The following is a 23847-nucleotide window of genomic DNA, read 5'->3' as shown; positions in this document are numbered from 1 at the left end:
TTTTAAAAACTAGAATTAAAAACCCTGTCAATGGCTTTTTGAAAGTCCATGTAATTTGTTCTCTATTTTCTCTTTATATACAGGTGAAATATAATTTGTCCATTTATACTACTCTGTTGACCTTCCCCTGCAGGTTTAACTTGCCTAAGTATTCACTGATCCTAATCTTCATGCATTACACAAGCTCAGTAAGCATAAAAGTGTGCTTTATCAGTTTGTAAATGTGGAGGTCCTTAGTTTCTAGAGTCAGGCAGGCAATTTACCAGCTTTCAAGCAATTACACCTACTTCAAGTGCTATATTTGGTAACAGTATTACACATGTGCTGCAGTTTCAGGTTCATCCTTTAAGTCCCTTAGAATTCTTGGGTGAATACCATCCAGTCATGTTTTTTTCCAAAAGCGTATGTTGTATCCAACTTTAAAATTAAATAAAGTCATTAATAAGAATAATGTTGCTTATCTTAAGATATCCAACCTTAGATAAGTATAAGCTGAAGAATAAAATATTTGTTGAATCACTTTACGAAGATCTTTTGAATGTCATATGAAAAATGTGGATCATGTCTTATTAAAAATTAGTAACTTCACACAGGCGTGTTGGCTCACACCTGTAATCCCAACACTTTGGGAGGCCGAGGCAGGCGGATCACGAGGTCAGGAGATCGAGACCATCCAGGCTAACATGGTGAAACTCCGTCTCTACTAAAAATACAAAAAATTAGCCGGGCATGGTGGCCTGTGCCTGTCGTCCCAGGTACTCAGGAGGTCGAGGTAGGAGAATGGCGTGAACCTGGGAGGCAGAGTTTGCCGTGAGCCGAGATTGTGCCACTGTACGCCAGCCTGGGCGACAGAGCAAGACTCCATCTCAAAAAAAACAGCCGGGTGTGGTGGCGGGCGCCTGTAATCCCAGCTACTTGGGAGGCTGAGGCAGGAGAATCGCTTGAACCCAGAAAGCAAAGGTTGCAGTGAGGCGTGATTATACCACTGCACTGCAGCCTAGGTGACAAGAGCGTGAGTCTGACTCAAAAAAAAAAAATCTAGCAACTTTATAGTGGTTGCAGCTACTAATATCATGGACCTTCTCCCAAAACATACTATGGCAGTGTATCTTACCGCTTATTGAACAACGTAACACTTCCTTTTATTTGTCAAATTTAGGAAAACTTAGAATCAGTGAACACATTTTCACTGGATATATTTTCGATTTACTCACTACGAAATAAAATATTCATTCCTCTGTAAGGACTTAGAACAGACACCTTGAAACATGGCACCCTGGCATACTGAGTATTTTAACCTGAAGGAAAATTAAGAAAACTGCAGAAACAGGGTGGTCTCCCTGACCTTCTCCCAACCCATCTCTCTTGAAGTGGGCCACAGAAATGAAAATTTCCCTTTCCCCTTTCTCCCTTGAGGCAGGTCATCAAACCTAGGAAGGTCACTCTCTTTCTCCCTCCCCTCTCCCCTAAGGTGACAGGTGTCCCGCCCTATACCCAATGGGAAGGAATGTCACACACACAGGCCAAGAAGAATGTGAACAAACAAGCCTTGCTAAATTCTCCCAGTTGATTACCATCAGATCATACTCTTTTGTCTTCCAATCATACTTATGCATGACTATCCACAAAAATACATTTTCCCCGGGTCTTTTAATTCTCATTTCTGAAGGCTCCCATGTCACGTAAAATTTATATTAAATTATACATATAAATTTATATATACATTTGTTATGCTTTTCTCTTGTTACTCTTTTATTATTGGGGTCTCAGCCATAAACCTTGCAATGGGTGAGGAAAATATATTACTTTTTCTCCTATTATAGTTAAAAGGAAAATTTACTCTTTTGGGTCAAGAAACTTAAAATTAATGACACCATTGGAAAAGTCGAAATTTTCTTGCTGCTTCCTTTGGATATAATGGGCATTTCTGTGTTTTTATTGTCTGCTTCAGGCCAACAGTAAGTATATATACACAGCCCACAGACTGAAGAGGAAAGAAACATGAAATACCACTGGGTAAAAAACACTCAGATAAGAACATTCCAAGTAACAAGAGAAAAAACAGAAACCTTCAACTGAAAAACTGACAATTTCATTTAGCACTTTCATAAATTAGGGGTTTGTGATTAGTTTTAAAAGTCCTAGAGACAATGGTTCTCACTGATGACAACTGAACCTCAGTAACCTGACAGTGTCCAATCACCTCTTCAACTTCCCCCAGCCCCATTTAAATAACCCAGATCTTTTTGTAAACCCTCCTCTAGTGATCATAACATTCTCTATCTTCCTTACCCACTTACAAATATATTCTTCAGTTGTTTTTTAAATCGAAATTCAACTTTTTGTGACATAATTAAAACTCTAGCTATTAAGAGATAAATTATCTCACTTCACTAAATTATTATTTTTTAAACCACTATCTAGATATTAAGAAAGTCCCACAGAATTAATTAGGAGTAATTCAATCAACAAACACCCCTGTGTTCTAATAGTTTCCCCAAATATCATAATTACAGAAACATGTATTATAATAAAAAAAGACTCTTTTTATTACATGGATACTAAAGTGGGGAGCCTTAAACATAGTTATAACTGGGTATCCAACAGTACTGCCTACATTATTGGTTAACAATTACATGAATGTCCTTCTGCTGTTGTGGACAATGAGAAAATTCTTACGGTTACAATGTGATTTTAAATACATCAGTTGTGATCTCTCCTATCTTAAGGAAAAAAACAAAAAAAACAAAAAACAAGCCTTCCCTGACTCCATGTTTCCTGTAATTGCCAACTCTCTTTGTTCCTCTACACAGTAGTGTTACTCAGAAAGAGTTGTCTATACTCTATGTCCAATTCATTTCCTCCATTCACTCTCAAACACTGTAATCAAACTGTTGACCCTATCCCTCCTCCAGAACTACTCCTGACAAGGTTTTCAATGACCTTGTTAAACACAGTGTCAGTTCTTAGTCTTCATCTAACTGTACCTATCAACAGCATTTGAAACAGCTAGTCACTCTCTTTTCCTTGACAAACTTTTGCCCTTTGATTTCCCGGACATAAAATTCTCTTAATTTCCCTATTTCACTGGTAACTCCTCCTTCTCTCTCCCACATTGCAATGTTGAAGTGCCCTGGAGCTCAAGCTGTGGTCGTCTTCTCTTCTCTGCACTCACTCTCCTTTGGTAATCTCATCTTGGCTTTAAATGTCATCTTTATGCTGATGACTCTTGAATGTTTATCTTCTAAAGTTCACCACCTGTACATCCACATATCTTTGACTGTACATCTAACAGATCTCTCAAACTCAACATGTCTAAGATCCACACTCTTTTGCACTCAAGTCAGCCTCATTCACAATCTACCCATCTCAGCTGAACAGAAATCTATCCTTCCAGTTATTCAAACCAACATTTTTCAGAGTTAATTTGACTCCTATCTTTCTTTAACATCCTCCATCCAATTCATGACTACCTTTTTTCTATTGGCTCCACTTTTAATATAAATCCAGAATCTACCACTTCCCTTGCTACCATCTGGATCTGAAACACAATAATCTCTCACCTAGATTACAACAACCTCTTAACAAGTTTCTCTGTTTCCATACTTACAGCTCTACAGTCTATTCTCAGGAGAGAACTTTCTTTAAAAAACATTATCCAGGACAATAGGAAAGTTTTAAAATACTCATTAAAAGAAATTCAATAAATGAAACATTTGTTGACGGTCTACTATGTACCAACTAGAATGATACTTTAAATAGACTTGACTCTTGAACGATATAGGGGTTGGGGTACCAACTCCCATACAGTCAAAAAAAAATCCATGTGTAACTTTTAACTCACTGAAAACTTAACTACAAATAGCCTACTGTTGACTGGAAGTCTTACTATAATATAGTCTATTAGCAAATATTTTCTATATTATATGTATTATATACTATATTCTTACAATAAAAGCTAGAGAAAGAATATTTTTAAAAAATCCTCAGAAAATACATTTACAGAACTGTACTGTATTATGGATGCTCTAAGTTTTACATAATCTGTTTACAAGATTAATGGTCTGTCCAAAGGGCAACCCAACAGGTGCAGACCTCAATCTGCAATTTAAGCAATTTAACTTTTTCTTACAATGTCATAAATTTTCTCTGCTGCATGAGAGCTCTTCCAGCATCACTGGTGACACTTCGTATGGTTCCCATGGTGTTATCCAAGGCTTACAGTCCTGCACTAAACATGACGAAAAATAATATGCCAGAACTGCAAGAAATCACTTTTTATTGTGATTCACATTTTACTGGAGAACTGCTCACGTGGGGATGATTAGCATCATACAGTGTTTTAAGCGGATATCCCAAACCCTTGAGTCTACCAGAATCAGCCAGGAGGATGCTAAGAAATTATTACAGTAGTAAAGTATGTACTACAGTTAATTTTATGCAGTTATGATTTAATACTGCATCTTTACATTTGTTTCATTTGTTTCTACTGAAAATAGCACCATGTAAGGTGTGTTTGTATGCATGCTTTGATAAATTTTAACTTTTGATAATAGATCTGTGTAAATTTTATGGTAGTAAATGATAAAATATAGTACCTACATGTATTTTATGCATTCATTACATAACTTTTTCTTAAATTTTTTCTATATTTCTAGGCTACATAGTTCATACGTGAGTTTTTTCAAATTGTCACAAACTTCCAAAAAATTTTCCAGTATATCTATTGAAAAAAAAAATGTGTAAATAAACCTACACAGTTCAAACCCATGTTGTTCAACAGTCAACTGTATATGTCAGATTATGTCAGACCTCTTTCCAAAATCCTGCAACTTTTCATTTCTTTTAAGGTTAAAATCGAAGTCTGTATGATGACCTCAACAGACTCATTACCTCTCTGATCTTAACTACAACTATTCTCCTCCTCCCTTCAAGCATACCAGTCATATTATGCTCCTCAATCTTCCACAAATACCAAAGTACCCTCTTGCCTTTGCATTGGCTGTTCCTGCTATCTAGAAGCTCTTCCCTGAGCTGTCTCAAGGAAGACAGCCTTGTTCTCTCTCTCACTTCCTCAAGGCTTTGTAAACTTCTACACGCTGCTTAATGAGACCTACTAGCCAACCTTATACAATTCTGACAATGCTCTCTTCCCTGCTCTCCATATAGCACTCAATTCACCTTATCTTGAACTATTTTTTTCTTTTTTCTATTGCATTTATCAACTTCTGTCACACTACATGATTTGCTATTGTTTGCTTTCCCTTTTAAAATACAATACACATCTCACAGATATCCTTTAAAAATATAAACTCCATGATAGCAGGGATTACTGCTTTAACAAGGTATCCCAAGTACCAAGAATAATGCATGCCGTATAGTAAATGCAGGATAAACATTTATTGAAAGAATTTCATTCTTTATAATAATGACGTGTGGTAGGTATTACGTGTTATCATCCCTATTTTACGGAGGGAGAAGCTGTTAAGATGGGAGACAGGACTGTGTTCTCTACTATTTTGACTACAGTTGAATTTTTTTTTAATTGTTATGTTGCAGAGACGAGAAACTGTCTTTTAATTCCTCAAATAAATAGCAGTAAATAATTTAATGAACCATTTCAAAAAATAAACTCCAGAATATGTGACATTTATTTTAATATTGAGTACTACTATTTATTGTTTACTACATCCTGTTTGGCCAGGTGTGGTGGCTCATGCCTGTAATCCCAGCACTTTGGGAGGCCAATCTCTTGAGGCGGTGAATCTCTTGAGGCCAGGAGTTCCAGACCCGTCTGGCCAAAATGGCGAAATTCTATCTCTACTAAAAATACATAAATTAGCCAGGCGTGGTGACACATGCCTGTAAGCCCAGCTACTTGGGAGGCTGAAGCACAAGAATCACTTGAACCCAGGAGGTGGAGGTTGCAATGAGCAGAGATGGCACCACTGCACTCCAGCAGGGGTGACAGAGCAAGACTCCTGTTTAAATAAATAAATAAAGCTGTTTAATGATACTGGCTTTGCTTTTTATTTAAAAATATTTCTATTTTAAAATATTTACCTTTTTCCTAGTGTTTGGCAAGTTGACCTGTACCAGGTCCTTGACAGAGCAGAAAAACCACAAACTCTAAGGATGGTCTGAGTTATCTGTGTTCAAGAGAAATCACGCTGAGAAATCCCAAATATTAAAGTTATTTTAAAAAGGGTGGCTTGATAAAAACAAGGATAGAGAGCTCCTCCAGCCCTCCTACTACACAATAAGAAGTCCTTGAGGGATGCTGAGGTACTATAAGGTGTGTAGAACCAACTCTAAAACCTCGTCTAACTGCCTCTTCCCCAATAACCCCTGTACCACCAAAACCATCCTGCAATAGAGTATAAATGATTTGCCCAAGGCTGCAAAATTAGAAAGTGGCCAAACTGAGGCCTTCTCTGTTCTCTACTATTTTGACTACAGTTGAATTTTTTTAAAAAATTGAACTATCTTTCTAAATGTGCAAAACAGTTTACCTGCACAATATGACATGCTAAGAGAAGAAAGGAAAACAACTGAAGTTTGGAGTGGGGGGCACATCTGCCCCTCTAATTGCTCCTGCTGATATCACAGCTCCTCAGAGGAGAGGAAGGAAGCTGAGCCTTCTTGTTTGGTCTGTAATATTGATTCTATGGCAAGACTTAAGTAAATTCTCTCTAGGACTAATAGTGCAGCAAAGTAGAGCATTAAAAATACAAATTAAATTATAATTATCTATTTCTGGATAATATCATTGATAAAAACTGCCCTTAAAATAGGACATAAATGTTTGTATGCAACTTTGCTAAAATCACGTTTTTACTCTGAAAGGGAAACATAGGCAATGCAATTAAATAAATGAACAAACAGTATTATTTTATCCATTTGATAGAACAGTTAACATTATATGACCTGGTTATGGTCACACAGTAAATGAGAGTGTCAAAATATCATCTAATGTTCTAATTCTAACCTGCTAGAAAGTAAACTCCAGAAGGGCAGGCATTGCCTCTCTTGGGTTCACTGCAAGCACCTAGCACAGCACCATGCACATCACTGGGGTTAATGCTAGTATCAGTACACATGCTCAGAATAAATATTATGAGAGTTAACTGCACTTGACAAAGAAGCCACGTAAGTGATAAAAGGACAGTAGCTCCATCTCATATCACAAACAAGGCTAACTTGTAATGGAGAACTACAGCAGACCTCATTTGTAAACTACAAGTGTTTTCCTTTTAGAAGAATGAAATCTTTGAAGAAAAACAGCCACCCATTTCCAACTGTTACATGGTAGAATGAATCAATCTACCATTATTTTTTTGTTAGCAGACTATAAATACAAGAGTAATCTAGGATATCTGGTCAATAATATAATCAAGTTAATGATTAGTCCACCCTTCTATGTAAATGTTGATTTATGATTACTATATTCATTGTCTAGGCTGAGATACTTTTGAAAATAAAGGGGTGCTATTAATATTTATTCACAGGAATAATGGCAGCTGTCTTAGGCAAACCAGAACCTATGAGGCACTTCAGTTCAAAGTAAAAGTATTCTCTTTTTCTTCTTTCTTATGGCACCTGCAAGAGATCCCCTGCATACATTGGCCTACATTTCTTGTTTCTTGCCTAAATTTCCTGACAAAGTGATGTTAAAAATAGAGACAAATTATTAAATACTTACGTACATATGCATCATCTGAGTATATACAGCAATTTTCAGGTATAGCCCATATTAGGATTTCAAAAGCAGTTGATTATAAAAATGACTTGCAACAATAAAAGCTCAACTATGGGATATGTCAATATCATAGACTTGTCTTGTCAATTTTTAAGATGACTACTTCCAATTTAACCTCCTTCCCATTACTTAAGAACTGTAGCAGTCACCATCCCATAGTCCCATTTTTCAATCACTGACTTTTATACTCCTTATCACAAATCTTGAGGGACTCTATAGAAAAAGTTGAAGCTTCTTCCCACTAGCAATCAAAACCATACGAACCTCTGTTAGCTGTTTCAGCTGGCTTTTGTTTGTACTTAATTCTTCTGCTAGGATATTCTTTTTCACTTGTAGTTCACAGATTTCCTTTCTTAATGGATTCATTAGTTCATAGAACCGAACCTTGAAAAAGAAATTAATAAGCAGTCTTAAATCCAAATTACGATTAAAATTTGCTAATTTGTAGTGCTCTCACTTATCAGTAATAAAGAGACATGCTTACAAAACTACAACAAGACAGTCATTAATGGAACCTAGCCACTAATACTTTCTATCAAGCCTTAATGTTCAATTAACTTCCCTCAAGGGCCAGATGATTTATAACTTCCTATCTTTGACAGTCCTTCCTCCCTTCTACTGACACTCCATTACTACTCATCTACTACTGCTCACTCCACACTATCTGCTTGTAAACTTCCGGAACATATCACAAATATTCAGGAGTCTTGCTCTTGCTGTTTCTTCTGCTAGAGAAGTTCTTCCCCCATATAAATGCATGGCTCATGCCTTGTCTCCCTATAGGTCTCTGACCAAATATCACCTTACTATTAAAGCCCTCCCTGATTTCCCTACCAAATTTAAAGTAGCACTCCCTATTTCTCACCCATGCTCTTTTCTCTATAGCACCTTTGACAAACAGATATTCTACATATTTAACTTATAAGTTAATGGCTGTGTTGCTCCACTTCGACATAAGCTTCATGAGGGCAGGGATTTCTGTCTGGTTTATACACTGCTCTATTTCCAGTGCCTAAAAATATGATAAGCACTCAATAAATACTTGATGAAGAGGTAAACCGTTTTCTTTATTTTCATCCCAGGCTCTTGGCAAAGCTTTATTTACTGCTGTCCCTGCAGTGGAAGTCTAATCAGAATGGATCAAGAAGTATCTTTCACGTCACTACTTCCATTTAATTCAGGTCTCTCTTTCCACACATACTTCTCTCAGAGGAATTTTCCTGCCCTATCTCAGGAAAAAAAAGTGTTCCATCTGACAAGGTCCTATAAAACTAAGAAATCATCAGCAAATTAGGAGAGAGTAATTAGGGGCTATTTCTCATATAGGCATGCCGTCCGAAACTCCTTAACATATGACTGTATTACAAGAATACCATTATTTGGTAAGAGGCAAATCTTAATATTAGCCTTCAACAAAAAGAATCTGCATATAATTAAATTAGTTAACGATAATATTGTTTGTGAAAAGAAAACATGTAAGAAGGAATATTAAGAAAACAAACAGCAAAAATAAGTGTAACTGCCACCAGTGTGATACTTTATATCTACTGTAAATGAAGCCTCAAAAACAGAATTTGAGGTATTTGTTTTGGACAGTACACTTTGGATAGAAAAACTGTATTTGAGCCTTAAAAAGAAAAAAAACAGCTGAACAAAAAAGGAACTTCATTTTATCAGACATCACTAATCTGAAAATCTTTTCCCAATGAGAACTAAGAATAGCAACCACCACTAGAGGAAAAACAATAGGTAACATTTTTATGTGTTTACTATCTTATAAGCACCATGCTCATAAACATTTTACATACACAGTCATAGTCTTTACAATTATCCCCAACAGAAAGGCACTGTTATTCCTTTTTACAGATGAAAAAATTTAAGCCTCTTAGGGTAAAATGACATCTATATATTAAAAAGCAGCAGTTCTCAATATATGGTTTTGGGACTTCTGGACTCTGGCCCGCCCGCCACTCTGAGATCCTTTCAGGGAATTCACAAGATCAAAACAACTTTCCTAGTAATTATTAAGATTTTTTCCCTGTTTCATTTTCATTCTCTCATGACTGTTCAGTGGAGTTTGCCAGTGGCTACATGATATATGATGACATTATCACTCTTAAGGCCAATGGAATTGTGTACTTATATATTCTTGTGTTTAAAAAATTTATTAGTTTAAAATTCTAGTATGGTAAATACTAATAGACACAGCTCATATAAAAAAACACACATTGGGGTCCTCAATAATTTTTAGAGTGTAAATGAATGCTGACACCAAAATATTTGAGACCACTGCCATTGATTAATCTTAGCTGTTTCAGATTTGTGTAACCAGCTCAAGATCTTGAGCCAATCTCTCACCACAAAGTTCTTTCTCATCCTATCCCTTTATAATCACGCCAACTCCTCTCTCCCACTATCCCCAACCAACCCCTGGCAATAACTACTCTGTTGTTTATAATTTTTCATTTTGAGAATGTAAGAAACCACCAGTTCATGATAATTCATTTTTATGGACTATTCAGTCATTAACTTCAAAACCTATTTATGCTTGACTTTGGAGATCAATGGTCATGATCCTTTAAAATTTGGATCTCAAGACCATTCACCATCCATAGCCATAAAATAATGTATCAATTGGGTACTTCAAAAGTAATTGCTACTACATAAATGGTAAATTTTAGTCTGAAAATATATGCTGTAGTTAAAAATGGATGATACTTACAGATACATATTCAGGAATAGAAAGCTGATCTTCAGGAAAAGCTTTTAATTTAATATATTGGTCTTCTGTCAACTCAAAGTCACGCAGGTTTCGACGAACATCTCCAGCTTTTTCTCTTAGCTGAAGATTTGTCTCTTCCAGTTGTTTCTGTCTCAACAAAATGGTTTCCATTTCTTGTTTCATTAATTCTTGATATTTGCTACATTAGAGAGAATTTATGGCAGGCTTTGAAAAAGTCTTTGAGATTTAATTTTCTCACAGTTTCCTATTTATATCAACATAAAATTAGGAAATGAGAAGCCTGACAGTATTATTTACTTACTCCAGCAAAATGCTTACTCATAGTAACCAGTTAAATATGAAATGACAATACCATACTAATTATTAAATGTGTAGCCATATAAATTACTAAACAGAGAATTGATATTCTTAAAGAATAACTTTAGAAATTCAAATCATAAAATTATGCATTTTTTCTGCTTAAGGTTTAATGTTAAACATCAAGGACTTTACTTACTAATTTTCATTTCCCTTTTATCCTGATGCTTCAAGGATACCTCTTTAAGATGGTAACACTGAACCACCATAAAGTATTCACTCAACCAATGAGGTAATGAAAACAGTAATCTGCACATACTCATCATTCTCAAAGAATACATGTAGCAGATATTATTGTTAGTGGTCTACTGAAAGACTGTGATCATGAAGGGACAATCTGATATTATTAATCTGTTCTCATGCTGCTAATAAAGACATACCCAAGACTGGGTAATTTATAAAGGAAAGAGGTTTAATGGACTCAGAGTTCCACGTGGCAGGGGAGGCCTCACAATCATGGCGGAAGGCAAAGGAGAAGCAAAGGCACGTCTTACATGGTGGCAGACAAGAGTGCTTGTGCAGAGGAACTCCCATTTATAAAACCATCAGATCTTGTGAGACTTATTCACTATCACGAGAACAGCATGGGAAAGACCACCTCCATGATTCAATTACCTCCCATCAGGTCCCTCCCATGACATGTAGGAATTATGGGAGCTAAATTCAAGATGAGATTTGGGTGGGGACACAGTCAAATCACATCACTGATTTTCCCGTTCCCTACTGTATCAATCCCATTAACAAACATGCTGTTATTTCAATCTTAAAACAAATGAACAAACACAACCACAACTCTTGACCTCATTGCACTTTCCCCTTTGTTAGCCACCCCTTGGAGCAAACTTGCTCAAAAGTTGTCTATACTTATTGTCTCCAAAGCCTTTCCTCTTAAACCCATGATGATCATATTTTTACTGTCTCTAATGAAATCACAATGACATCTAAATTGCAAATGATCAGTTCTTAGCTCTTTTCATCCATGATCTAATGATAGAGTTTGATACAATTCATTTTTCTTTCCTTGACACATTTTTATCACTTGGCTTCCAAGACACCAATATTGTTCATTTTTCTTCTATTTTACTGTGGTTCCTTCTCAGTCTCCTTTTCTGCTCTGTCTTAATGTTGGAGTACTTGGTCCTCTGTCTGTATGCACTCTTCCGTGGGGAATTCATCTAGTCTCATGACTTGAATACTGTCTATACCCTAATGATCCCCAGATTTGTACCTCTAGACCAGACTTTTCATATACCTCCACATGGATTTCTAACAAGAAAACTCTAACTTAACATGTCCCAAACTGAACTCCTGCTTTTTACTCACAAAAACTTTTTCTACCATGATTTCCTCCTTCTTAGCTGACAGAAATTCCATTTTTTCATTTGTTCAGGCCAAAATTTTTGATGTAATCCTTGATTCCCCCTTTTCTCTTAAGCCTCACATTGAATCCATCAGCTCTGCCTCCAAAATATATTCAGAATCCAACCTTTTTTTTTTTTTTTAACCACCATCAGATATCTTATTACAATAGACTCCTAACTGCCCTCTCAACAGCATCACTGAATCTGATAGGTGTCTTATAGAATTAGAGTAGAAGACCTATAATTGAATACAGTGGTTCTCAAAGTATTGTTCCTGGACCAGCACCATCCGCATCACCTGGGAACTCGGTAAAAATGCAAATTCTCAGGACCCCTCCCAAATCAGAAACTCTGAAGGTGGGATCCAGTAGTCTTTTTTAACAAGCCCTCCAAGTGTTTCTGATACATACTGAAGTTTGAGGTCCACTAATCTAATGTAATAGTGGCTGATAAAAAGGTCTGATAATTTTTTACAATATCAGTTTAGTAAAATCTTAAAAAGGGAAAATATACCTATTTTACACATTTACCTGTAACTAAAACATAAAACTAAACATTCACATTTTTACATAGGATCCAGATACTTTGAATACAGAGGTATGCTTTGATTTTGTGTAAATCCAAGTTCAATTTCTTTACAATGGCATGAGATCCTAAAAGATACTTAGGAAGAAACCAATGAAGGTATCTTTTATGGATTTGATATTTGCTCTCAATCTTAAAACTTGTGTTGCTTATATTTAATTTCTTTTTTTTTTTTTTTTTTTTTTTGAGACGGAGTCTCGCTCTGTCGCCCAGGCTGTAGTACAGTGGCGCAATCTTGGTTCACTGCAAGCTCCGCCTCCCGGGTTCACGCCATTCTCCTGCCTCAGCCTCCCGAGTAGCTGGGACTACAGGCACCCGCCACCTCGCACGGCTAGTTTTTTGTATTTTTCAGTAGAGACAGGGTTTCACCGTGTTAGCCAGGATGGTCTCGATCTCCTGACCTCGTGATCCGCCCGTCTCAGCCTCCCAAAGTGCTGAGATTACAGGCTTGAGCCACCGCACCCAGCCATATTTAATTTCATAATTTTTTTAGTTCCTTTTATTGAACCTTTCCAAAGAATTTGATTGTCTATATAATTTTTAATTACATTACATAAGTATAATTGCCATAGGCATATTTAAGCTTGATAAGCCCACAACTGAGCTAGAGAAAGTATGCAGGAATAATAGAAAGTACTTCAAGCCAGGAAAGTCCAAAGGGCCATGAGAATCAATCAGTATGTTGAGTAAAAGAAGAAAGGTTAATGGTGGTCAGTTCAGAGAGCTTCCTTTATCATATATGGTTTATACTGACCAATTGTTTGTTGAATGAATGTTGAATTTTGACTTTTTGTATTTTATGTATTGTATCAAGTATCCTACTTTTTTTGTGGTCTAGGTGTAAAAATTTTTGCTATCTCTGACTTAAAATTTCTCTATTTTAGCTTACAATCACAAACATGAACAGGCAATAAAATTACTTTTAATTGCTAACTAGATATCGTTTTTTTAAAAAAACGTTTCTTACCTGGCGTCTTTCTGTTGAAAAGCCAATTGGTTGTCTAATCTCAATGTTAGTAGCTGCTTCTGGTGAAGTGCGTCATTAAGTTTCTCCTCCAACTCTTCAATCTTAATAAAGAGAAAAAGATCAATTACATGTTCAATTTTCAAATTTGTCATAAAGAAAAAATTTCAGTTTCAATAATAAACATATTTTAAAGACACTTAAAAGAAACAGGCTAAAAATGGATAAAGGCACCAGGCACAGGGGCTCACGCCTATAATTCCAGCACTTCGGGAGGCCAAGATGAGAGGCTTACTTGAGCCCAGGAGTTCGAGACCAGCCTGGGCAACAATGTGAGACCTCATCTCTACAAAACAATTTTTTAAAATTAGCTGCATGTGGTGGTGTGTGCCTATAGTCCCAACTACTTCAGAGGCTGAGGTATGAGGATTGCTTGAGCCCAGGAGATTGAGGCTGCAGTGAGCCATAATCTTGCCACTGCACTACAGCCTAGACAACAGAGAGAGGCCCTATCTCAAAACAACAATAACAGAACACAAAATAGGGTTGAGATTTTTTAAAAATGGTTGTATCCACAAAGACTGTTATGCTATAGTTTGAAACTGCTGCCTCATAAATTTTTTTTTGGTCAAGCTGTCATTAAGACTTTTTTTTTTCCCTCTCTCTTAATTCATTCTCACTGAGAAGCTCACTGACCACTGGGATTTCATGTTGGTGCCTTGCTCGAGTAATTATTTCCACGGCAGGCACTGAATTTATATTCCAGATCTATGTATCTGACTACTGCACATCTTCAATGGATCATCACAAAGGTGATGCTATAAACATCCAAAACAAAAGGAATAATCAACCTCACCTAATCCTGTATTCCCCGTATCTCCGGCCTCTAAAGCAACAACAACAACAACAAAAAAAGCACAAAAAAACCTGACTCGTGTTTGATACCTTAGTTCTCCCTAACTCCTGATTCTGATCAGAAATCAGTATTTTGTTGTTGAGTTTACTTCATGAATAGCTGTCAAAACAGTATCATCCTCTTTAATACCTACTGAAAAGTCTTCAGTTAGACCCTTATCATCTCTCACCTGGACTATTATAAGAGCTTCTTCATTGGTTTTCCTGCCTTCAGTTTTTGTGTTTGTTTTTTGAGATGGGGTCTCACTCTGTCACCCAGGCAAGAGTGCAGTGGTACAACTTTGGCTCACTGCCACCTCCTCCTGCCAGGCTCAAGTGATTCTCCTGCTGCAGCCTCCCCAGTAGCCGGGATTACAGCCAGGCCCCACCACACCCAGTTAATATTTGTATTTTTAGTAGAGAAGGGATTTTGCCATGTTGGCCAAGCTCGAACTCCTGACCTCAAGTGATCAGTCCACCTTACCCTCCCAAAGTGCTGGGATTACAGGCGTGAGCCACCGCGTCCGGCCTCCTGCCACCAGTTTTGTCAGTCTCCAAATCTATATTCCTTTATCTTATGTTTAAAAAATGCTCAAAAATTTATTTTCTGCTGGGTGCGGTGGCTCAGGCCTGTAATCCCAGCACTTTGGGAGGCCAAGGTGGGCGGATCACTTGAGGTCAGGAGTTCAAGATCAGACTGGCCAGCATGGTGAAACTCCATCTCTACTAAAAAAAATACAAAAATTAGCTGGGTGTGGTGGTGGGCCCCTGTAGCTCCATCTACTCAGGAGGCTGAGGCAGGAGAATCACTTGAAGCTGGGAGACGGAAGTTGTAGTGAGCCGAGATGGCACCACTGCGCTCTAGCCTGGGTGACAGAGCAAGACTCCGTTTCAAAAAAACAAATTATTTTCCTAGTTTTAAATTCTTCAGAGGATCCTGTCTTCAGAATAAATTCTAAACACAGTGGCGTAATACTGTGGTATTTCTTGATCTAGTCAACCACTTTTGTCGCGAGCTTAAAAGGAAACTCCATTTCAGCCCAAATAAGTGTTTGCCATCCCCCAAGTATGCTGTGCTTTCTCAAGCACTTGGATTTTGCTCTTAGTCTATTTAGAAAATTCCTTATTCCCTTTGCTTCAACCAAGACAATTACTGTTTGCCCCTTAAAATACATGAATTTCAGGCCGGGTGCGGTGGCTCACACCTGCAATCCCAGCACTTTGGGAGGCTGAGGTGGGCGGATCATGAGGTCAGGAGACCGAGACCATCCTGGCTAACATGGTAAAACCCTGTCTCTACTAAAAATACAAAAAATTAGCCGGGCGAGGTGGAGTCCTAGCTACTCGGGAGGCTGAGGCAGGAGAATCACTTGAACCCGGGCGGTGGAGCTTCCAGTGAGCCGAGATGGTGCCACTGCACTCCAGCCTGGGCAACAGAGCGAGACTCTGTCTAAAACAAATGAACAAACAAACAAAAATAGATGAATTTCACAGCCAACCCATAATATATGCAAGTGAACCCCTCCTCTTGCATCGTCAAGTCCCTCTTCTCTACCGAATCATTCTATCGCCAAGCAAATGCTCCCTTGATCACATCATTCTCTTTGCTACAGCACCATTTCTCTGTTGGTCTTCAGAGCAAAACTGCAATATAGTTTTTACCCCATACTATTCCAGTGAAACTATTCTTGTTAGAATCCATAATGCCCTGTCCATTGTTTTTTCCTACATATTTATCTTATTTGACAGCATGGCTTGCACTCTCTTTTAGCTTCCATGATACTCTTCTCTAATTTTATTAACTCACTAAATACTCTTAAGCTTTCTAGGCTCCTCAGCTGGTTTCTCTTCCGCTACATCATTTCTGAATGTTGGACTACCCTTTTGACTTACTTTATAGCCCTCTATTCTCCCTAGGAAATATCATACAAACCCATGGCTTGAGGTGTCACCTATATGCTGATGTATATTTCTTTCTTTCTATCTATCTATCTATCTATCTATCTATCTATCTATCTATCTATCTATCTACCTACCTACCTACCTACCTACCTACCTAAGAGTGTGTATGTGATGGACTCCTATCTGTGTGAGTTTGTGTGTGTGTGTGATGGATGCCTCCTAAACTCTAACTGACAATTACATTTAGGAATCTATAAGTTACATCTTCAAAACTGAACTTATTAATGTATTTTCCCTCCCAGATCAGTTTTCTCCCAGCCTTCCATTCTTATAAATGGCCCCAGTTAAATAAGCCAAAAACAGGAATCTAACATTAGGCAACAACCTAATAACTCTTCTGCTTCTGTCTTGTCTGCCCTTAGTCTATTATTTTAGTGCCATTTTGAATACAGAAATCAGGACATGTAACTCTAACTGCTAAAATTTGCCAATAGCTTTTCTGACTATAGTCTAAAGCAAGAGTTAAAAAATGGTGATGGGCTAAATCCAGCCCATGAGGAAAATCTGATGGGGCATAGGTAGCCTATAAAGCGTAAAATATTTTCTGTCTTGGCCATAAAAAAGAGGACCTTTGTCATATTCATTGGCATACATCCAGCAACATCTCAATAAATAACTTAAATCAAAATAAAATATAAAATAAACACATTCTTCATAATTACTATTTCCCAAATCAAGGATACTGCTATATGTTGAGCATCCCAAACCCTAAAATCTGAAATTCAGAATGCTCCAAAGTCTGAAACTTTTTGAGCGTCACTATGACACTCAAAGGAAATGCTCAGTGGGCCATTTTGGATTTCAGATTTTCAGATCTGGGATGCTCAACTGGTGTAACACAAATATTCCCAAATTTAAAAAAAGAAATTCAAAAATCTGAAATACTTCTGGTCCCAAGCATTTCAGATAAGAAACAACCTGTATCACAAGGAAAAAAAAACAAAAAACAAAACAAAAAAAACCACATTTTTTTCAGGGTTTCAACTTTTACAATTTCAATTAACTTCTAAATTAACTCCCATACCTCAGGGACAAGCTGGGAAATGCATCCATTTCCCAGGTAATAAGGAACCCACAGATCTCTAATGACATAAACAAAAAGAGTTTGGGGCATTTAAAAAATTGAAAGAACTCAATTCTGTGGCTCAAGCTGTAAACTTAGCACTTTGGGGGGCCAACGTGGGAGGACTGCTTGAAGCCAGGAGTTTGAGACTAGCCTGTGCAACATAGTGAGACCCTATTTCTACAAAAAATAAAAAAAATTAGCTGGGTGTGGTGGTGCACGCCTATAGTCTCAGCTGCTCAAAAGACTGAGATGAGAGGATTGCTTGAGCCCAGGAATTTGAGGCTGCAGTTAGCTGTGATCATGCCACCACACTCCAGCCTGGGTAACACAGTGAGACCCTGTCTAAAAATTTGAAAGGCAAGAACAGAGAAGAGGAAAGGAATAAAGAAGTACAATAAGGAAGGAAATCTAGGCAGGAATAGATGGAAATAAAAGTGCAAAGCTAACAATTCTCTAGTATCAGGAAGTTTGGCCCGAATAGCTACTCTTCTGAGTAGCTTTTTTACATTCTTTCAGTTAACAAGCAGCTGAGTGGGAAGTGCTTTTAAAGTTTTCCTGGATCTGCTTGTTCTGTTTTTAGACATGGAGAAATCAAATGAATATGGCCAAGACTATTCCTAGTACATAAAGCCATGTATCCATAAACATTTGTATTGCTGCCATAATGGAGTGGGACACATTAGATTCAAATATTTTCTAACTGAAAAGATTTTGATGGGTGGAAGAAAAAACTTACTTGCCTCCCAACATCAAACCTTCCCTTCTTTCTAACATACTCTGGTTTTTATTAGTAACAACATGTCCAGTTAGCTTCCCATCCTGTGTAGGAAGGGGTGGTCATGCTATTTAATATTAGTCAATTGAGGCCACTGGCTTGAACTTCTGGAAGAACTCTTTAAAGAGGATTGACTCACTTGGCACATGCCCCCTTTTCCACTACTCTTCTCCTTATTATTGTCTGTTACATGTACACACTATTGGAGGCAGATGAGCTATCTTATGATTTCAGGTGAAAAGCGCGTGTTAAAAATAGCTGAGGTAGAAATGAGCCTGGGTTCCTAATGTGATCAAGGAGTAATCATATGAGGTCTACTAAATTACCTATTTTTGGATTTTTGTTATACCAAAGAAACAAAATCCTTCTCTTGCTTAAGCCATGGTTTCTAGGTCTCTGTTACCAGCAATCACCATTTTCCAAGTCTCTGGTATTAACTGCTGAACTTAATCCCTGAAGCCCTGGGCAGTTGGTTCAATCTCTTTCCAAAATAGAAATATCTATATTATTTATTAACAGTTGACTATTCAGGACTACTTAAATGCTTCCAATGACAGGAAGCTCAGAAACTTAAGATAAGGCCATTTCAATGTTAATAGCAGTAACAGGCTTACGTTGAGCAGAAATCTACCTTTCCTGTGACTTCCAACCATTATCATGGAGTTATAGTCTAGTGAGGAAAATGTATTTTTCATAATGTTAGCAAATGATGCTCAATAAGCCTTGGTGAATGAATGACCAACTAAAAATACCATTCTTTCAAGACCTAGGCTTTAGGTTTCCTGCCCAGGCTAAAAAGTGTATGGCATGGCTGGGTGCAGTGGCTTCACACCTGCACTTTGGGAAGCCGAAGAGGGTGGATCGCTTGAGGCCAGGAGTTCAAGACCAGCCTGGCCAACATAGTGAAACCCCTATCTCTACCAAAAATACAAAAATTAGCTGGGCGTGGTGGTGCGGGCCTGCAGTCCCAGTTACTCGGGAGGCTGAGGCACAAGAATCGCTTGAACACAGGAGGTGAAGGTTGTAGTGAGCTGCTATCATGTCACTGCACTCCAGCCTGGGCGATAGAGTGAGCCTCCGTCTCAAAAAAAAAAAAAAAAAATTAAAAGAAAAAAGTATATGGCGGCACTACCAAATTGAGCCCCTTTCTTCTTTGCTTAAAAATTCAGAGAGGCTGTGACCAGACAGATTTGAACCAAAGACCACATGGTGTTACCAGATCCATTAGGATTTTGGGGGCCCTGTTCATTTCAAAATATCCCATGAACTTTCTTTGCTTTCTTCTAGAGCTGGACCTCACTGAAACACCAAAAAACAAATAGGTCTAACACCAGGAGTCCAATATACTTCTGAGTCCTCACAATCGACCAGAGAGACAAAATGCAGTGGAGTGTACTAGCTTTAGAATCAAGGCTCACAAGAAACAGTGTAGCACTTTCTGTTCATCTGGAGTGCTTCACACATACAGACAAAAGACAAGACATAACTAAACATATAATAACACATACGAATAAAGGTGTTATTTCAAAACATAAAAAGAAATATGTCACATACTCATTTATACATAAATAAGTGAAAAATATATATGTAATGTGTGTAGTGCTGTTTGCCTGTCTAAGGTGGTATTCCCAGGGGTTGTTTATATATATATATATATACACACACACACACACATACACACACACACACAATGCACATATACATATTCTTTAATATTTTAAAAATATTCTTTCATCAACTCTAGACCTACACTTTCTCACATTGTAACATCTCTAAAATTGGAATGCATTTTACAATCTAAGGCACTTAATAATTCAACTGGCAGTTTTTAACCTTAGCAATGCATGTAATGATGAATCTTACAATAGAGGTGCTTTAGGTTCAATAAATTATGGAAGGCTAACTCTACAATAGGTATTTCTTGATATATTTGAGAGCAAACATCTTATTCCTAAGGGGTCTTCAAGCAGAAAATCCTGAGTGCTCATTTGATAGAGAAAAAACTCCACTAATATACAGCAGGATAGCTATTTTGGAGAGAACCTGGCAGTACACTTAAATGAAGCAGACGTTTATATATGTCAAAACATGCTCACAGAGGTCCAGAAGAGAAATGTCTAATGCTGCATGTGTTGGCAAGGAGCTGGAGGCAATCTGGATGCCTAGCAATGTAGGAGTAGATAGACTGGTAGATGCACACAAAAATTATATAACAGTTGGAAGCAAAGGACTAGATGTACACAAAGTAACAGATAATTTCAAAAACAGTGCTGAGTAGAAAAAGAGATGAGAACAAAAACAAAGCATACAATTTACCTTTCTGTAAAGTTAAAATAAAAGATACACATTCTCAATACACGTAAACAAAACATTAAAATGTTTGCATTAAGAAACAGAAGAAGGGAATGAGCTATAGGAATAAAAAGAATAAATACATTAGATAAACAGTGGCCTTCCAGGGATCAATGATGATTATGTGTCAAACTCAGGAAAATGACTAATTTAATCTTCCTCATTTTCAGCCAAACTAGAAAACCACAACAAAACTACATTAAGCACCATGGAAGTAGAAAAATAATAATACTGTGCTGAGTAAGTACAGCTACAAATAAAATAATATGTAAATAGTAAGTATATTATTAGTATATACCAGGCATGTATGAGCTTACATACATTGATAAATCCTCCCAATAATTCCATGGAATAAATACTATTATCAGTTTATAGGAATTCAGGGAATAAACAAGTTAAGGAATTTAGTAAGGCTGTAATTCAAAACCCAAACTGTGTGCACCTAGAACTGTAATTTGGATTTGTTACACTAGAGAGCCTGTCACGAATCAGCCAACATTTCTATAATATAAAGCTTACACCTAAAAAGAAGCAAAGCCGTTGACAACCAAGCATAATGCAAGCTGAAGACAAATAATAAAAGAGGTGGCCGAATAAAATGTAAGTCTGGATATGGCATATAGGCGGCACTTAATAAAATATTTGCTGACTGAGTGGGTGAATTAATGAGTGGGAGATAACCTCAGGTTGATTCAATGAGTTGCACCAAAGATCTGGAGAGGTGACGGTAGATGGAGTTCACGTGAAATGCAAAAAGAGTAAGGGAATACGGATGGGAAACCACTGGATGCGTGGATAAACTACCAAGTGACCGAGACTAGGGAGGTGACTGTATATGGTACCTAAAAGAAAGTGTTTGGAGCTTCACTTGTGTAGAGTATAGGCTTTAGACCTCCTAGGTTTGAATCCTGTCTGGTTCTATCACTTTCATCTGAATGGCCTTGGGTATGCTATTAACCACCTAGTGGTTTTGTTTTATCTGAGCAAAATGGGGTTCAGTCATTCATTTAAAAAACAGCTGGGCACTTATTTTGTGGCAGGCGCTGTTCTAAGTGCTGGAAATACAACCATGAATACAAAAACATCCTTGTCCTCACGGACCTCATAGTCTATTCACAAATAACAAACAAATTCAGTCTGATGGCCATAAAAGGCACAGAAAATGAAAGGGATGAAACAGATAAGGATACTATGTTAGTTGATAACAACAACAGCTAATACTTACTGTGGACTTATTTTCTGTGTCCCCTCAAAATTCGTATATTGAAACCTAATCACCAATGTGAGTAGCAGGAAGTGGGGGCCTTTGGGATGATTAGGTTATAAGGGTAGAACCCTCATTGTTGGGATTAGTGCCCTTATAAAAGTGATCCCAGAGAGCCAGCTTACCTTTGTGCCATAGGAGGACACAGTAAGAAGTATGCAACCTGGGAGAGTGCCCCCATCAGAACCTTACCATATGAGCACCCTTATCTTGGACTGTCTTGCTTCCAGATCTGTGCAAAATAAATTTTTGTTGTTTATAAGCTACCCAGTCTATGGTATTTTGTTATAGCTGACCAAATGGACTAAGACACTAAGTAACCGGTACTATCTAACTTACTGTATGATTCATTTAATATAATGGTTCAGGGAAAGCCTCCTCCCCTAAAAGTACCTATCTTTCACAGGGTTGCTATGAGGCTTAAATGAGGCAACACTTAAAGGTTCTTAGAACAATGTCTGGCACAGCATAAGCACTCAATAAATGTTAGCCATTCGTGTATTTTTTAAAAGTTTACCTAAACTGGTCCTTTACTTCATCAAGATTGAGGCTTTGGGTAACTATGAGAGGCATGATCAAGAAATTTTTCAGTGGCAGGATACTGAAGTAAGTTGGCATACATAGTCAAGAACTAAAATAGGGGACAGACTTATCAAGTGAGATAGTCTAAGTGAAACAATAAAATGTGCAGGTAGAAAGAGCTGGACCAAGAGGAAAGATGATGGGTTTACCATGGGAAAGCAAAGATGTTCTCAGTGACAGTAGGAAAGAACTCTTTGGTCTTTCTGAAATCGCTGTAAAGTACTCATAGCTAGTGACAACTTTATAAATCTTACATCAAATCCTATAACTGTCGATAACCACACAAGGACAAAAAACAATGACTAGAACATCTTTAATTTGTATGGCAAACATCGTTTGCTAATGATTATGGAATCTGAATTTATGCATCTTATTATGACAAAGTAACTATAAAATAGACAGACACAGTATGTAGCAAAAGAAATGTACCAAAGAAACCAAATTTCCAGAGCAAAGATAATTATAATTTTGGCTGGTCAGGTGCGGTGGCTCACGCCTGTAATCCCAGCACTTTGGAAGGCAGAGGGAGGCGGATCACGTAAAGCCAGGAGTTCGAGATCAGCCTGGCCGACACGGCAAAAAACCCTGTCTCTATTAAAAATACAAAAATTAGCCAGGCATGGTGGCAGGCGCCTGTAATCCCAGCTACTCAGGAGGCTGAGGCAGGAGAATCACTTGAATCTGGGAGGAGGAGGTTGCAGCGAGCCGAGGTCACACCACTGCACTCCAACCTGGGCAACAGAATTAGACTCTATCTCAGGAAAAAAAAAAAATTGTAATTTTGATTCTCCCTATCAAATCAGTCATATCAGTTAGTGCTAAATGAAGTAGCAAACAACATGGTAAGAAAATACATCTAAGGAAATATACTTCCACTTTGGGAGGCCGAGATGGGTGGATTACCTGAGGTCAGGAGTTCCAGACCAGCCTGGCCAACATGGTGAAACTCCATCCCTACTAAAAATACAAAAAAAATTACCCGGGCGTGGTGGTGAGCACCTGTAATCCCAGCTATGTGGGAGGCTGAGGCAGGAGAATTGCTTGAACCCAAGAGGCAGAGGTTGCAATGAGCCCAGATTGCGCCACTGCACTCCAGCCTGGGTGACAGAGCAAGACTGTCTCAAAAAAAAAAAAAAAAAAAAAAGAGAAAATATACCTCATATGTGCTAGATTTTTAAAACTG

At 37.6% G+C, this 23847-nt stretch overlaps 1 protein-coding gene across 5 annotated transcripts in view; it reads right to left on the bottom strand.

The window, feature by feature from the left end:
- Nucleotides 1-23847, bottom strand: part of PIBF1 (progesterone immunomodulatory binding factor 1) — a 238717-nt gene that overhangs the window by 212139 nt on the left and 2731 nt on the right. For all 5 annotated transcript variants that reach the window (XR_007720925.1, XM_050766982.1, XM_050766981.1 and 2 more), the window contains exons 3-5: nt 13773-13873; nt 10482-10680; nt 8024-8143 (exon numbers count right to left, since the gene is read on the bottom strand). Coding sequence is in view for 4 of the 5 variants with exons in the window: in XM_050766982.1 (XP_050622939.1) it covers nt 8024-8143; nt 10482-10680; nt 13773-13873 (420 nt within the window). In the remaining variant the exon portion in view is untranslated. The remainder of the gene's footprint in view (nt 1-8023; nt 8144-10481; nt 10681-13772; nt 13874-23847) is intronic.

This window comes from Macaca thibetana, chromosome 17 (assembly GCF_024542745.1).
Source record: "Macaca thibetana thibetana isolate TM-01 chromosome 17, ASM2454274v1, whole genome shotgun sequence".
NCBI lineage: Eukaryota > Metazoa > Chordata > Mammalia > Primates > Cercopithecidae > Macaca > Macaca thibetana.
The sequence above is the reverse complement of the archived record's forward strand: the minus strand, read 5'-3'. Positions and strand labels throughout refer to the sequence as shown.